General features: G+C 43.2%; 1 protein-coding gene across 4 annotated transcripts in view; it reads left to right on the forward strand.

Moving 5' to 3' along the window:
• Positions 1–14159, forward strand: part of akap9 (A kinase (PRKA) anchor protein 9) — a 226267-nt gene that overhangs the window by 147621 nt on the left and 64487 nt on the right. For all 4 annotated transcript variants that reach the window (XM_069914357.1, XM_069914358.1, XM_069914361.1 and 1 more), the window contains 3 exons: positions 901–1005; positions 4571–4723; positions 8207–8386. In XM_069914357.1, coding sequence (XP_069770458.1) covers positions 901–1005; positions 4571–4723; positions 8207–8386 — 438 coding nt within the window. The remainder of the gene's footprint in view (positions 1–900; positions 1006–4570; positions 4724–8206; positions 8387–14159) is intronic.

A 14159-nucleotide genomic window follows, 5' to 3' on the forward strand; every position in this document is an offset into this window, starting at 1 on the left:
AAGTATAAACACTTCGAGCCTTCTTTGTGATTGCATCAACGGGGAGGCTCCAGGTCAGATCCTCAGAGATGTTGACACAAAGGAATTTGAAGTTCTTGACCCTCTCCACTGCTGAGTCCTCGATGAGGACTGGGTCATGCTCCCCTGACTTGCTCCTGAAGTCCACAATTATCTCCTTGGTTTTGCTGACATTGAGCACAACGCTTCCTCATTGCCGTTTGTGATTCTGCCAACAACTGTAGTGTCATCAGCAAACTTGTAGATGGCATTGGAATTGTGCCTGGCCACACAGTCATGGGTGTGTAGTGAGTAGAGCAGTGGACTAAACACACATCCTTGGGGTGCATCTGTATTGATGATCAGTGAGGAGGAGACGTTGTTTCCAATTTGCACTGACTGCAGTCTTCCAATGAGAAAGTCGAGGATCCAGTTGCAGAGTGGGGTACAGAGGCCTAGAGTTTGCAGCTTCTTGACTTTTTGGTCAAGAAGCCTTTGTATTCAACCTTTGGAGGCAGTATAGAAAAACCCCATGCATTTCACTGCATTGCTTAAAGGAATTAATTGCAAGGATCGATTCTCTAATTGTTTCATGTCAAAGAGATTGTGAGCAAATTGGATCAGAAAATTAATGATATGGCTGTGCAGAATTTATTTGCAAATCATAATGAATAAATATGAATTTGTTTTGCATACAACAAAAACAGGATACATTTACGAACAAGTTGATGAATTTCAAGAAGAAAGTGGGCAATATGTTTTTTAGCAAATTGCATTACTTTGGATGGGTGATTTAATTGACTGAAATTCCTCTGTGAAGTGATTATCATTTCCATCCTACTAAATGCAGATACAGCTGTATGATATGAATCACAGCCAGCTATTTTCTAATCTTTTAAAAAGGTTGCAGAAGGAAAACCGCTGGTTACCTTGGAAGTCAAAGAGGAGAATGCACTTCAGATACAGCTACAAGCAGAACGTGATGCTTTAGAAAGAAAGGAGAAGGAGGTAAATTCCCTTTTCACAAAAAATATAGTGTCAGTGTTCGAGTGAGTTGTTCACTTCATTTATCAACCCTATTTGTTTAGAAAGTCCCTTGGCTTGCTGGATATAAAGGTATAAATATTGTTGAGTTATTGGTTTTTGAAATGGAACATCTTTGTGTTGTAAAAGGCCAATAACAAGCAATAAAAAGTGATGACACAGTGAAAGTGTGGGCAGGTGCAAATAGCAGGACATGACTGTTGATATCCTATCCATGTGAAGAAAATAATTGGAAGATTGTGGTGAGAAATAAACAAGATCATGCAAATTTAAAAGTTTTAAATAGGGTATTCATTGACCTCTTTCTCAGAAAAACAATCCAGTAGTTGATAGTGTCTTCAATATTTTGAATGATCCATAATGGAATTCAAACATGTTGAGATTTACTGTTGATTAAATCTTATTGAGATTGGGTCAAGGATAAGAGAAATACCAAAATTATGATTCTTTTTGATCAATTTGAAAGGATCTGATTTGAGTAATGTGTAGAGGATTATTTTTGTTTTGAATGTAAAAGATTACCCTGTGGTATCTTGGCTGAGTAATACAGGTACACAATCCTTTATCCGGAACCCTTGGGGAACAGTGCGTTCCGAATTTTGGATTTTTCCGGATTTCTGAAAGCCCACCTGAATTGTGCTGCCGTATCCTCCCCCACCCCCTTCCAGCCGCCCGGCCGTCTCCCCCAACCGCGGTCCCTCGGCCGCCTCCCCCAACTGCCGGTCCCCACTTGCCGGATTTTGGAGCTTTTCAGATTTTAGATGTCCGGATAAAGAATCGTGTACCTGTAACAGCAAATGGGGGTTGATTTTGTGATTTATTGATGATATATAACTAACCCGTAATTTTATCCATTAGCATATAAGCCACATTTTAAAAGTTGTAATATCCTAACAAAGTGGGAAGTTCATAGTAATATCATATTTTCTTTCATTATTTCAGTATCAGAATAAAGTGTAGACTGTCCATGCTGACAGCCAGGTTTTAAATAGGTGCATAAAAGATAAATCCACAGCACAGAACGAAGGAATGAGCCAGAAACTCTTCTTCAGCTTTGCATGCCCATGCATCAAAGATTATTTTACCATATATTGATTTATGATATGTTGTTTTTGTATTTATACAATTATACTTCACTAGTTGAAGTGTATTGTGGCACATTCCTTGAATAACAACTGTGTTCAAAACCTATCATGGTAGTGTGAAACTGGATTTAAACTCTGCTAATACACTGCAATTCTGCCTCTATAATGATGACAGTGGATCTATTAGATTGTCATTTTTGGAAAAAAAAGCGTATCCACTAATTTCTTTCTTGGGTAGAAAATCTGCCATTTAGGCTTTGAATTTCTCTAAAGAGATTCTACAAAACATTCTGTTTAGGGGCAATTATGGAATGACAATGGTGGCAAGCAATGCTCACATCACAAACATTAATATGAAACATAAACTTTATAAATATTTGAAGAACTGCTTCATGCGGGCCTCAAGATGAAAAAAATAGAGAGATTAGTCAGAAACAGTAATTAGAAAAATTGTATAAATTGGAATCAATCTGTTTGTGCAGATGTGATGTACTATAGATTATATGAACCAGGAAATACTGCAACGTTAAATGAATCTTGTGTTCAAAAAAATTCTAAATACCTTAAAAAATTAAAATGTGTATTTGAAGTGAATTTTATGTTCATGAAAGTTGATTCTGGATTTCTTCAAATACTTGAACTGGAAGCATCTTTCTTCAACTCATTTTTCTTACCTTTCACTTGTTTTTCCATTAAACTTTTCATTATTATCCATACGATTAGCCCTGTCATTGTTCATACCTTTTGTGCCTGAGTGCCTCTCTATGGTTTCCCACAGCATACTGAAAAAAATGTTTCAGCCTAGCCCTTGCATGCTTTATATTCTTCAAGTTTGTTTATTATCATCCAACTGTACATGTACCACCTGTCAAAACAGAGTTTTGCCACACCACAATACACGCACAATACATAATAATCATATAGGTGTGTAAAGATAATTTTTAAAATGTATAAATATTTTGGGATCAGGATGTTGTTCCTCATTCTCACATCCTGCGGGAAGATCCTATTTTCTAGCCTAGCAGTCTTGATTTCGGTGGTCCTGTACCACCCACTTGTTCAAAGAAACTGTGTGCTGGATGGAAAGGATCTTCTGTAATCCTATGAGCCCTATTTAAGCAATGCTCCCAGTAAATGTTATCAGTGCAGGAAAGGTAGACTCCAATGAACTTCTTGGCTGTTTTGATGATCCTCTTTACTGTACACCAGACAAGGATGCAGCCAGACAGGACAATCTCAATTGTGCTCATGTAAAAGTTGTCAAGATGCTCTTCTCAGCCTCATTAGGAAGAGTAGATGGAGGTGCTTCTTCCTGACTTATGAGGAGATATGGTGGGTTCAGGATCAGTTGTCCTTTATTTGCACACCAAGGAACTTTGTGCTCTTCACCCACTCTCCAACAGAACTATTGATGTGTAATAGAGAATGGTCGGCCTTCATCCTCCTGAAGTCCACAATTATCTTCTTTGTCTTGTCCATGTGAAGATTCAGATTGTTTTTCTCATACCATTTTACAAGCCTCCCAATCTCCTAACTGTAAATGACTCATTGTTGCCAATTATGCCACATCTACTAGTGTATCATCCACAAACTTGATGATTCTGTTAGAGCTGCATCTGACAGCACAGTCACGATTCAGAGCTGAACACACAACCCTAAGGTGCACCAGAGATCAGTGTGAGGTTTGATACAAACCCAGACAGACTGTGGTCTTTCCGTTAAGAAGCCCAGAATCCAGTTGCAGAGAGGGGTGTTGAGCCACTACGAGGACAGTTTATCCACTAGCCTCTGAGGTATGATCGTGTTGAACACTGAGCTGAAATCAATGAACAACAGCTTGGCATATGAGGCATCGTTCTCTCAATGGGTCAGGAATGGAATGGAGTGGAGGATCAAGGCTCTACCTTTTTCTATGGATTGGTTTGGACAGTGGGAAAACTGGAATGGGTCCAATATCGCTGGGAGGTGTGATTTGATGCATCCCATTACCAGTCACTCAAAACACATCATGACGGTGAAGGTCAGTGCCGCTGGGTAGTAGTCGTTCAGTCGTTATTATCGCTCTCTTGGGGCCTTGGGATGATGGAGGTTGCCTTGAATCCTGTGCGGGCAGTGAACTGCTGCAGTGAGATGATGAAGATGTCTACCCGCCTCGTCCTGCTGCTTTATGTGGTTTCACCCTGGATAGGATCCTCCTCACCTGAGCCGCAGTTGTGCAGAATTATCCTACCTCCCGTGTTATTTTCCTCTATTCTGTAATGTGATGTGTCATTTATACTAAGTATAAGAGCACAACAGAAATTTCTTGAGTATATATTTGCATAATTATGTTATAGAAAATATTTAGGGAAAGGGATTTCAGGGGTGGATATAACTGCATTTTGTGTACACTGCACTTTGCACAGGAGCAAATAATCATATGCTTGGATTGTGCTGGATTACAGATTGGAAACTTGGAAGAACAATTGGAACAATTCAGAGAAGAGTTATTAAATAAGAATGAAGAAGTTCAGCAATTGCACATGCAGCTAGAAATTCAAAGGAAAGAGTCTGCCACTCAACTACAAGAGATTCAGCAAGAAAACAAACAACTTAAGGTAAATTCCGGTACTTCCCACTTGAACTGATATGATCAGTTCAAAGCTGTTTTTGGACTATAACTGAACATTCAACTGTAGTCTTGTATTTTATTGAATGTTTTAATTGTTGAATGCTATTTGGCCATGGTTATAATTAAAGTTACAAAATGAAATGCTCTATGTCATGTCATTCTGAGGTTGGTCTCATAAAGTTTAATCTGCCTGAAAAATTGGGCTCAGAATCACTTCATTGGTAACAGGAGCCACTGGTAGCCCTGATGCAGGGTTTAGACCTAAAACTTTGATAGTTCCTTCTGACCCGCCCTGATGCTATTCAACCTGCTGAATTCTACCAGCAGTTGGTTTTATTTTTGCTGTGGCACCAGCAACCCTACAAATTTTTAAATAAAGTACATTTCTTTGCATTTCATACATTAAGTTAAGAGATATGCGGAACCTTTCTCTAGAGTTCATTAAAAGCAATTCAGCATCATGGCCAAGATTTATTGGTTGCACTGCATGCAAATGAAGTGCTGACTGACTGATAGTAACACATCTGTCATTGGAACCTAATGGGTGAGTACACACCAGGCTAAGGAGCAGAATACACACTCATATATTTCAAATTTATGAATGGCCTGTAAATGGGGTGGGGGATGGGAAATAAAGGCAAGTTTTTTTTAAATTTAATATTTGTAACTGTTTAACTGTCAAATCTTCGTCCGCAAAGCCAAGCCAAAGAAAAGAAAAAACAATAATTATTTAAAATAATATCAGTCATTTTAAATGTCTTTGTTTCCACCTTGTCTCCTGTTTTTGGCTGTTGGGATGTTCCAGACGTGGGTCCTCAATGGTACATTGGTTAATTGTGTAGGGAAAGCGTGAGAGCAGATTGTTGGGGGGCAGACGAATCAGGGAGGTAGGCCAAATAGAGCAAGAAAAGCTCTTTAAAAAAAACAAGAAATTTTGGCGAATGCACTTGGCATCAATATTGAGTAAGTTTTTGTAAGGCATTCTAAAAAACAAAATATACAGAACCCTTCATAATGTTTGGGGAAAATACATGTTTTTCCTTTATTTGTCCCTGTGCTCTACAGTTTAAAATTTGTAATCAAACAATTCATGTGATTAAAGTGCACATTCCAGAATTTTTTTTAAGGAGTATTTATGTACATTTTGGTTTGACCATGTAGAAATTACAGCACTTTTATATATAGTTCTCCTATTTCAGGGCACCATAATGTTTGGGACTTTTGGGCTTCACAGATGTTTGTAGTTACTCAGGTTTGTTTAAATACTTCATTGGTGTAGGTAAGAGGGAAGGACTTGCTTCTAAACTTTTAATCACTTGGAGTCTGTAGTTGCCGTTTTTCAACACGAGGACCGGAGTTGTGCCAATGAAAGTAAAAGAAGCTGTAATGAGGCTGAAAAACAAGAATAAAACATTGCACAATCCTTAGGATTACCAAAATCAACTGTTTGGAACATTAAGAAGAAAGAGCGGTCTGATGAGCTCAGTAATTGCAATGAGATTGAAATTCCAAGGAGGGAACCCCATCCCCCACCCCCCACTGCTGATGACAAAAGAATTCTCATCATAATGAAGAAAAAAACATCCCCAAACATGTGCCCAATATATCAGAAACACTCTTCAGGAAGGCAGATGTGGGTGTGTCACTGATTACTAACTACAGATTTCTTGAACAGAAATACAGAGGCTGCACACTGCAAGGTGAAAACCACTAGTTTGCCACAGAAACAAGTTGGCCAGATGACATTTTGCCAAGAAGTATTTAAAAGAGCCTGCAGAATTCTGGAAAAAGCTCTTGTGGAAAGATGAAACCAAGATGGCAAAAGCAAAGTGTGGAGGCATAATGGAACTATCCAAGATTCAAAGCATATCACCTCATTTGTGAAACATGTTGGTGGGAGTGTTATGGCCTGGGGCAGGTACTAGGACATTTCTTCATTGATGATGTTACCTCTGATAGCAGAAGGAAGATTAATTCTGAGGTGCATAGAAACCTGTTCAAGTTAATGCCTCCAAACTCATTGTATGGTGTTTCATCTTACTGCAAGACAATGATCCCAAACATCCTGCTATCTTTTTTAGAATCAACACGGTTAAATAAAATACTCTAATAAAATCTGGAATGTGCACTTCAATCACATGGGTTGTTTAATTTCAAATTTTAAACTGTGAAGCACAGGGACAAATAAAGGAAAAAATGTCTTTGTCCCAAACATTATGGAGGGTACTGTACAATTATTTGTACAGATTGATTAGGGATAGACATTGTGGCTTTGTGCGTGGTAACATGTTTGTAGCATTTTGTCCAAGGGAGCTACCTGGAAAGTTGATGAAGGAAAGGGACTTTTGGCAAGATGCAACATGGGAGGTTGATCAAGGAAGTTCAGTTGCTCTGAATTCAGAATGAGCATATCAATAAGTTTGCATGAGTGTGGAGGAAATTTACAAGGATATTGCTGGGGCTTGAGGAGATGAGAAAGATTGAATAGTTTAGGAATTTACTCCCTGGAGTGTGGGAGTATGAAGGGAGTTTAGACCAAAGTATACGGAATTAGAAGAGTCATGGATAGGGAAATGCAAACAGGCTTTTTCACTGAGGTTGGGTGAGACAAGAACTAGAGGACATGGGTCAAAGGTGAAATGATTAGGGGAATCATTCTGGGGAACTTGTTCTCTCAGAGGGTTGTGAAAGTGTAGAATGAGTTGCCAGTAGAGGTTGTGGATGCTGGTTTGATTTTAACATTTAAGAGAAATTGATGGAAGGAGTATGGAGGGCTATAGTCCGGGTATGGGTCAGTACAACTGGGAAGAGTAATAGCATGGCACAGAATAGATACGGCAACAGCCTGCTTCTGTGTTGTAAAGTTCTGTGATAAAGTGTTATGCCCAAATGAAGTTCTCTGGACACCCATTTCTTCCCTTTAATTGCCATGGCCTTGCCAAATCTAACCTGATGCAGGCTGAACAAATGGACTTCCCAGATTACACTGCCCCTGTGGAGCACAGCTGTACTGGAATCATTGCTGAGCTAAATCAATTATTAAGCATACTGTGCAAAGTATGCTTAAATGGGTAAAGGTTAGCACATCTACCAATGTTTCAATAGTAGACTGGAACCCATATTGTTAGCAGAGAATATCTGTGATGTTAATGACCATCAGTTGTCATAACACTTCTCAAAATTTCAGGTAATTTTTGATATTTGGCTGCATTTAGATCTCATTTTAGTCATATTTTCATTATTTATTGTAAAGGATTTAATTTATTTGGATAAGAGGATTATATTTTTGATGTAAAAATATATTGTGTAGCTCGTGTATCCTGATGTTAGCTAATGGAGCCTTGAATGATACATTTTGCACGATAGATATTTTAATTTTGTGTTGAGAGTACTTTTAAGGTACATTGGGGAAAAAAAAATCCATTTTGTTCTTGATATTTTTACATCTGTACAATTTTTCACTTGACAGAATGAGGTGGTAAGTTTGCTGTCACCATCTCTCAAAGATTCTGGTGAATCATTCGATGGGCTTCACCCACCTGTTGAAGACTTGTGTAAAAATCTCAAAGAAAAAGATGAAAAAATAGTAAAGTTGAATGAACAAATGGCAACAAGGCAGCAACAACTGGAAATCTTCTCTGACAATAAGGTCAGTAAAGTCAATCTTGTTATTGAGATGTACCTGCAATATGTGCTTAAGATAAATATAGTCCATTTATGTCCAATATTTAGTGGCTTTCATATCCTTCCACCCCATTGTGTTCTGGATTTCAAATTGAGACTCAGTCATGAGTAAACTTGAACACCACAAGATCTAATATTAAATTGACACAAGTGAGCAAGGTTTTGCATTTTTTTTTCCCTACCAAGTAAACAGTTAAACATGAATGACACAAATGATGAAATCGACTTAAAGAAAATGCAGTTAAGTATGTATTCTAAAAATTACTGCTGTCAGCATATGTGCATACAATTAGGTTTTAGAGCGGAATTGTGAATGTGAAAGCACAGTGTTACTGGGACAAAGGAAATGGGAATGTACAAAAGCCAAAAGTCGGGTACTAATTGAGTTTTACAAAAATTAGAGCATAAACTTTGTGAAGAGGAGCCTATACTCTGCAGAAAACTCCATCACAGGGCCTGACTTTCCATCCATTGAAGACATCTGTGTGAAGCGCAACCTCAAGAAAGCAGCCAATGTCATGAAACATTTCTTTCACCTTGGTCTCATGTCTTCTCGTTGCTCCTTTCAAGCAGATCCCATAAATCCTGCATCTCTAGGTTTAGGAACATTTGTTCCCCAACAGCTATCAGGCTCTTTAACCTCTCCAAACTACCCAAACCATAAACTACTCCACTCCCAGCAAAAGATCTGTCTTCACTATTGAAACATCACGTTTTTGCACCAACTCCAACTGTAAATATTTATTGATTTGTATTCATTATCTCTTTTTCTATCTCATGATCATTTGATTTATACAGTTGGATTTGGTGTATCTTGGCTGCAGCAAGTCAGAATTTCAGTATATTGTACTTGTGCTTATACTATTGAACGTGCATCTCATAAAAGTGTAGATCTTGGGTGAATGAGCATCTGTGGGCAGCGTAATGCAAGAACTATTTTTGTTTGAGATTAACTTTGTAGAATATGGAGAATGAAAAATCATCAAGAGGACCGGAATAGACAGAGTTGAAGATTGTAAATGTATGCGTTCCTGCAGCTGATAGTATGATAACAGGGGGAAGTTAAACCAAGTAGTTTTTAATTATAGAAAGAACATGGGTTTGGGAGGTCAGTTTGGGGTCAATTGCATGCAGAGTCAACATTAGACATGGGCCAGAATGAAAGAATGGACAGCAAAAACAGAGTTTGTGTGCTGAGGAGGAAAGATGGTGGCATCCTGCTTAATACTTCATTGGAGAAGCCTCATCTTGAAAGTTGTTCCAATAATCCAACAGTACAGTTATCATGATGTTGAGGGAGATCGTAGAGGAAACAGCTGGGTGTTGCCAACATGTTTACAGAAACTAGCCTTATGCCTTCAGATGTCATCAAGGGCAGTATGTAGGTGAAAAGGACCATGTAGGGAAAAAACACTGGAGAACTTGAGTAAGTAGTTCTGGTAATGAATGAAAATTAACAGTGACACCAATAAGCCAACCACAGAGAGCTGGAAAACACAGGAGATGTGTTGAAGGAAGATACAATCCTTGACCGGGTTTGAGCTTCTGAAAGATTGAGATGGGATAATGATCGGGAAAATGTATATTGTGTAGCGACGGCTACTCTTCTTACTGAATAACTCCACGACCAAACGGGGTGAGTTCAGTGAGCAAAACTGATTTATTGAGGTCTGCCGGCCTGTTCTTATTCTCCCAGCCCGGACCTGGCTGAGAACTGCGCCATGGGCTCGGACGTCGTCAGGACATCACGTGCGCCGCAGAGCGCAGGCTTCTAAGCCTGGTGCCGAGGTCGGGAAGAAACCCGACGGAGCAATTTTGGCCGACTGCCCCACCGCGTATGTCTCATGTGGGGCCGGTTCGCCCGCCTAATGGCATGCCGCCACACAGCCTCCCCCAGAACCGGCGCCAATGTCCTTCCTTGCCGGGCGGCCTCGCTTCTTGGGCTGGGCCACAACCACTGGCTCATTGGGGTCGAGGCATGCTGGCTTTAATCTGTCCACAGTAAACAGTTCCCTCTTACCACCGATATCTAGTGTGAAGGTGCATCTTGAACGCTGGATGACTTTGTATGGCCCTTTGTACAGTCTTTGAAGGGGTGCTGTGGACGGGCCTTGCATGACAAAGACATATTCTGCGGAATACAGCTTGCTGGGGACGTAGGAGGCCCGTGTGCAGTGTCTGGGCAGTGGTGGGGGTGTGAAGGAGCCCAACTGGGCTCGGAGGTGGGGGAAGTAAACTGTGCAGTGACTGTTGAGGGCTGTGAGGTGCATTTATAAACTCACCGGGCAGGGCTAGCGGTGCACCGTAGAACTGAGCAACCCAACCGATCAAAAATGCTCGGGAGCAGGAGTCTGCAGAGGCATTTGGCATCGGAATCGCCTCAGGCCTGCGAGTGGTGCAGTCTATCACCGTGAAAAGGTAGCGGTTACCTCAGGAAACAGGTAAGGGGCCGATAATGTCCACATGTACGTGCTGAACCGTTCTCGGAAGTGTTCGGAATGCTGCATGGGCGCTCTGGTGTGCTTGTGTACCTTCGAAAACTGGCAATGGGTGCAGGTCCTGGCCCACTCTGCAATCTACTTTCGAAGCCCATGCCAGATGAAGCGTTCTGCCACCATATGAACCGTGGACCTGATGGAAGGGTGGGAAAGGTCGTGGAAGACTTGCCTGCGCCACTGCTGGGGAATCATTGGTCGCAGGGTGCCTAGGATGGTATCGTCACCGAGAGGAGTCGGGAGGTCCTGGAACTGCACGCCTGTGATGGCAGTCCTGAAAGTCTGCATCTCTTCGTCGGACTTCTGGTCCCGGGCAAGCTGGTCGTAGTCTAACCTGGGTGTCAGCAAGCAAATAGCCGGTCGGGAGAGCGCATCGGTGACCACTGTCTTTCCCCACCTTGTGCTGAATGTCGGTGGTGAACTCCGACACAAAGGACAGATGACGCTGTTGGTAGGCCGATCAGGGATCTCTACCCATAATGAATGCCTGAGTGAGGGGTTTGTGGTCGGTAAAAATGGTGAAAGGCCTCCCCTCCAAGAAATAGTGAAAATGATGCACAGCGAGGTACATGCCCAGCAACTCACGGTCAAAGGCGCTATACTTGCACTCTGGCGGACGAAGAAGTTGGCTGAAGAATGCCACTGGTTTCCACTGTCCGTTAACCTGCTGCTGCAAGACAGCACTGACAGCGGTGGCGGAGGCATCGATGGAGAGTGCCGTATGAAGGCCGGTGTGTGGGAGGACAAGCAGGATAGCCTTCACAAGGGCATCTTTTGTGGCTTCGAATGCCCTGCTGGCCTCTGGGGTCCAGGTGAGCATCTTGTCCTTGGCCGCGAAGAGCAGCTGCATGATGCGTGCAGCGCCTGGAATAAACGGTTGAATAAGTTGACCATACTCACGAACTTGTAGCCCCTTGAGGTTGTCTGGGCGTGGGAACTCCCTGATTGTGGTGACCTTCGTAGCAGCTGGTGTAGCTCCTTTGGCTGTGATGGTATGGCCCAGGAACTGCATGGACTCTTTCCCGAACCGGCATTTGTCCGGTTTGATCATTAGGCCGAAGTCAGCCAGTCGGGAGAAGAGGGTGTGCAGGTGAGACTTGTATTGTGCCCGGTCTCTACTGGAAACAAGAATATAGTCCAGATAAATGAACACAAAGTTCAAATCTCTGCCCACCGTATCCATGAGGCGCTGGAAGGTCTGGGCTGTGTTCTTGAGCCCAAAAGGCATTGATAGAAATTAGAACAGGCCAAAAGGGGTGATGATGGCCATTTTGAGGATGTTCTCGGGTGCACCGGGATTTGATGATATACGCGCACCAGGTCAACCTTGGAGAACACCCTCGCACCTTGCAGGTTGGCCGTAAAGTCCTGAATGTGAGGGATCAGTTAACGGTCAGGTACTGTAGCATCGTTAAGCAGTCGATAATCTCCGCAGGGACTCCAGTCACCGGACCAAGTGGAGCGGCAAGGCCCAAGGACTATCCGTGTGTCAAATGATCCCTAACTCCTGCAGATGCAAGAACTCCTCTTTTGCTATCTGGAGCTTATCTGGCAGGAGCCGCCGTGGCTTGGAATGGACTGGTGGGGCTTGGGTGGGGATATGATGAAACGCCCAATGGCGTGGTGAGGCAGTGGAGAACTGCAGTTTGAGGAGGGACGGGAACTCATCCATGATATGCTGGAACTCATCCTTGGGTGCACTGACTGTGGCCATCTGTGGCTGCTCTGTGCGGGATGCGTTGAGATGAATGGATTGGAAGGTACGGGCATCGACAAGTCGCCTATCTCGGAGATCGACCAGGAGCCCGTGGGTGAGGAGTAAGTCGACACCCAGGATGGAGGTTCGGAGAGATGAAACGATGAACCTCCACGAGAACTTCCACTGGCCGAGCTGGAAGTGGACAGTCTTGGTACCATACATTCAGATCTCCATCGAGTTGGAGTGGAGGCCCTTGAGGCCAGATCCGGGACTCGATGGCTGTGGGCGGGATGACGCTGATCTGGGCCCTGGTATCGATGAGCAAGTGTCAGCCGCTGATTGTATCTCGCAGGTAGAGAAGGGTGTGTTCTTGGCCAGCCACCACAGCCATTAACAGTGGCTGGCCTGGTGGTTTCCCTGGAACGAGGAGGGCTGACGGCACTTCCGAGCCTTGGCTCCCCAGCACTGGTGGAAGAAGCAGAAGCCTGAAGTGGATGGCTTGCTTCTATCTATGCTCTTTGAAGCCCCTGCAGGGGCCGAGTGTTCCTCCACAGAGCTAGAGGAAGGCTTGGCATGGTCATGCCTGGGGTTTGTAACCAGTTGGACTGCTGAGCCCTCTGGGAATTGTTCAAGCCATAGCTCCTGAGCTTTTTGAGCAACCTGTGTGGGATCGTCAAAGCTCTTCTGGCACAGTAACAGCCGGATGTCTTCGGGCATGTGGTTGAGGAATATGTGCTCGAAGAGTGGGCAGGTGGTATGATAACCCATGAGTGCGAGCATCTCATCCATCAATGCGATTGGAGTTCTGTCTCCCAAGGCTTCAAGCTGAAGCATCCGAGCGGCATGCTGGCGCCTGGAGAGGCCAAGGGAGCCGGTGAGCACCCGCTTGATGGTCCCGTACTTATCTTCCGCAGGAGGGTGCTGGATGAGGAGCAGCACTCGTTTGGCAGTGGCCTAGTCCAGGGCGGTGACCACATGATAAAACTTGGTCGTATCTGATGAAATCTGGCAGAGGTGAAACTGAGCCTCTGCGTGGCTGAACCAGGTCTCAGGCTCCTGTACCCAGAAGTCAGGAAGCTTGATGGTTATAGCGTTGATCAAGGATTCATTCATATCGGGTTCAAAGGCGTTTGAACCTATCAGGGTCACTAATCTAGTGGTGGCTACTCTGCTTACTGAATAACTCCACAACCAAAAGGTGAGCAAAAACTTGAGGTCTGCCTGGCTGGTCTTATGCTCTCAGCCCGGACCTGGCTGAGATCCGCACTGTGGGCCCAGATGTTGTCAGGGCGTCATGTGGGCTGTAGAGCACGGGCTTCTAAGCCCGGTGCCAAGGTTGGGAAGAAATCCCCAACGGCACCATTTTGGCCGGCTTCTCCGCCGCGTGCGTGACATGCTGGGCCGGTTTGCCTGCCTAATGGTGTGCCGCCACATTGCTTGTTTTTATCAATTAATTTCAATGTTTCAGGGAAGGATATGGGAATGGGGGATTGGAGATTTTTCAAATTTTAACGATACAGAATGGTAGAAGGCCATACCATCCC

Source organism: Narcine bancroftii, chromosome 1 (assembly GCF_036971445.1).
Source record: "Narcine bancroftii isolate sNarBan1 chromosome 1, sNarBan1.hap1, whole genome shotgun sequence".
In the NCBI taxonomy this organism is placed as follows: Eukaryota; Metazoa; Chordata; class Chondrichthyes; order Torpediniformes; family Narcinidae; genus Narcine; species Narcine bancroftii.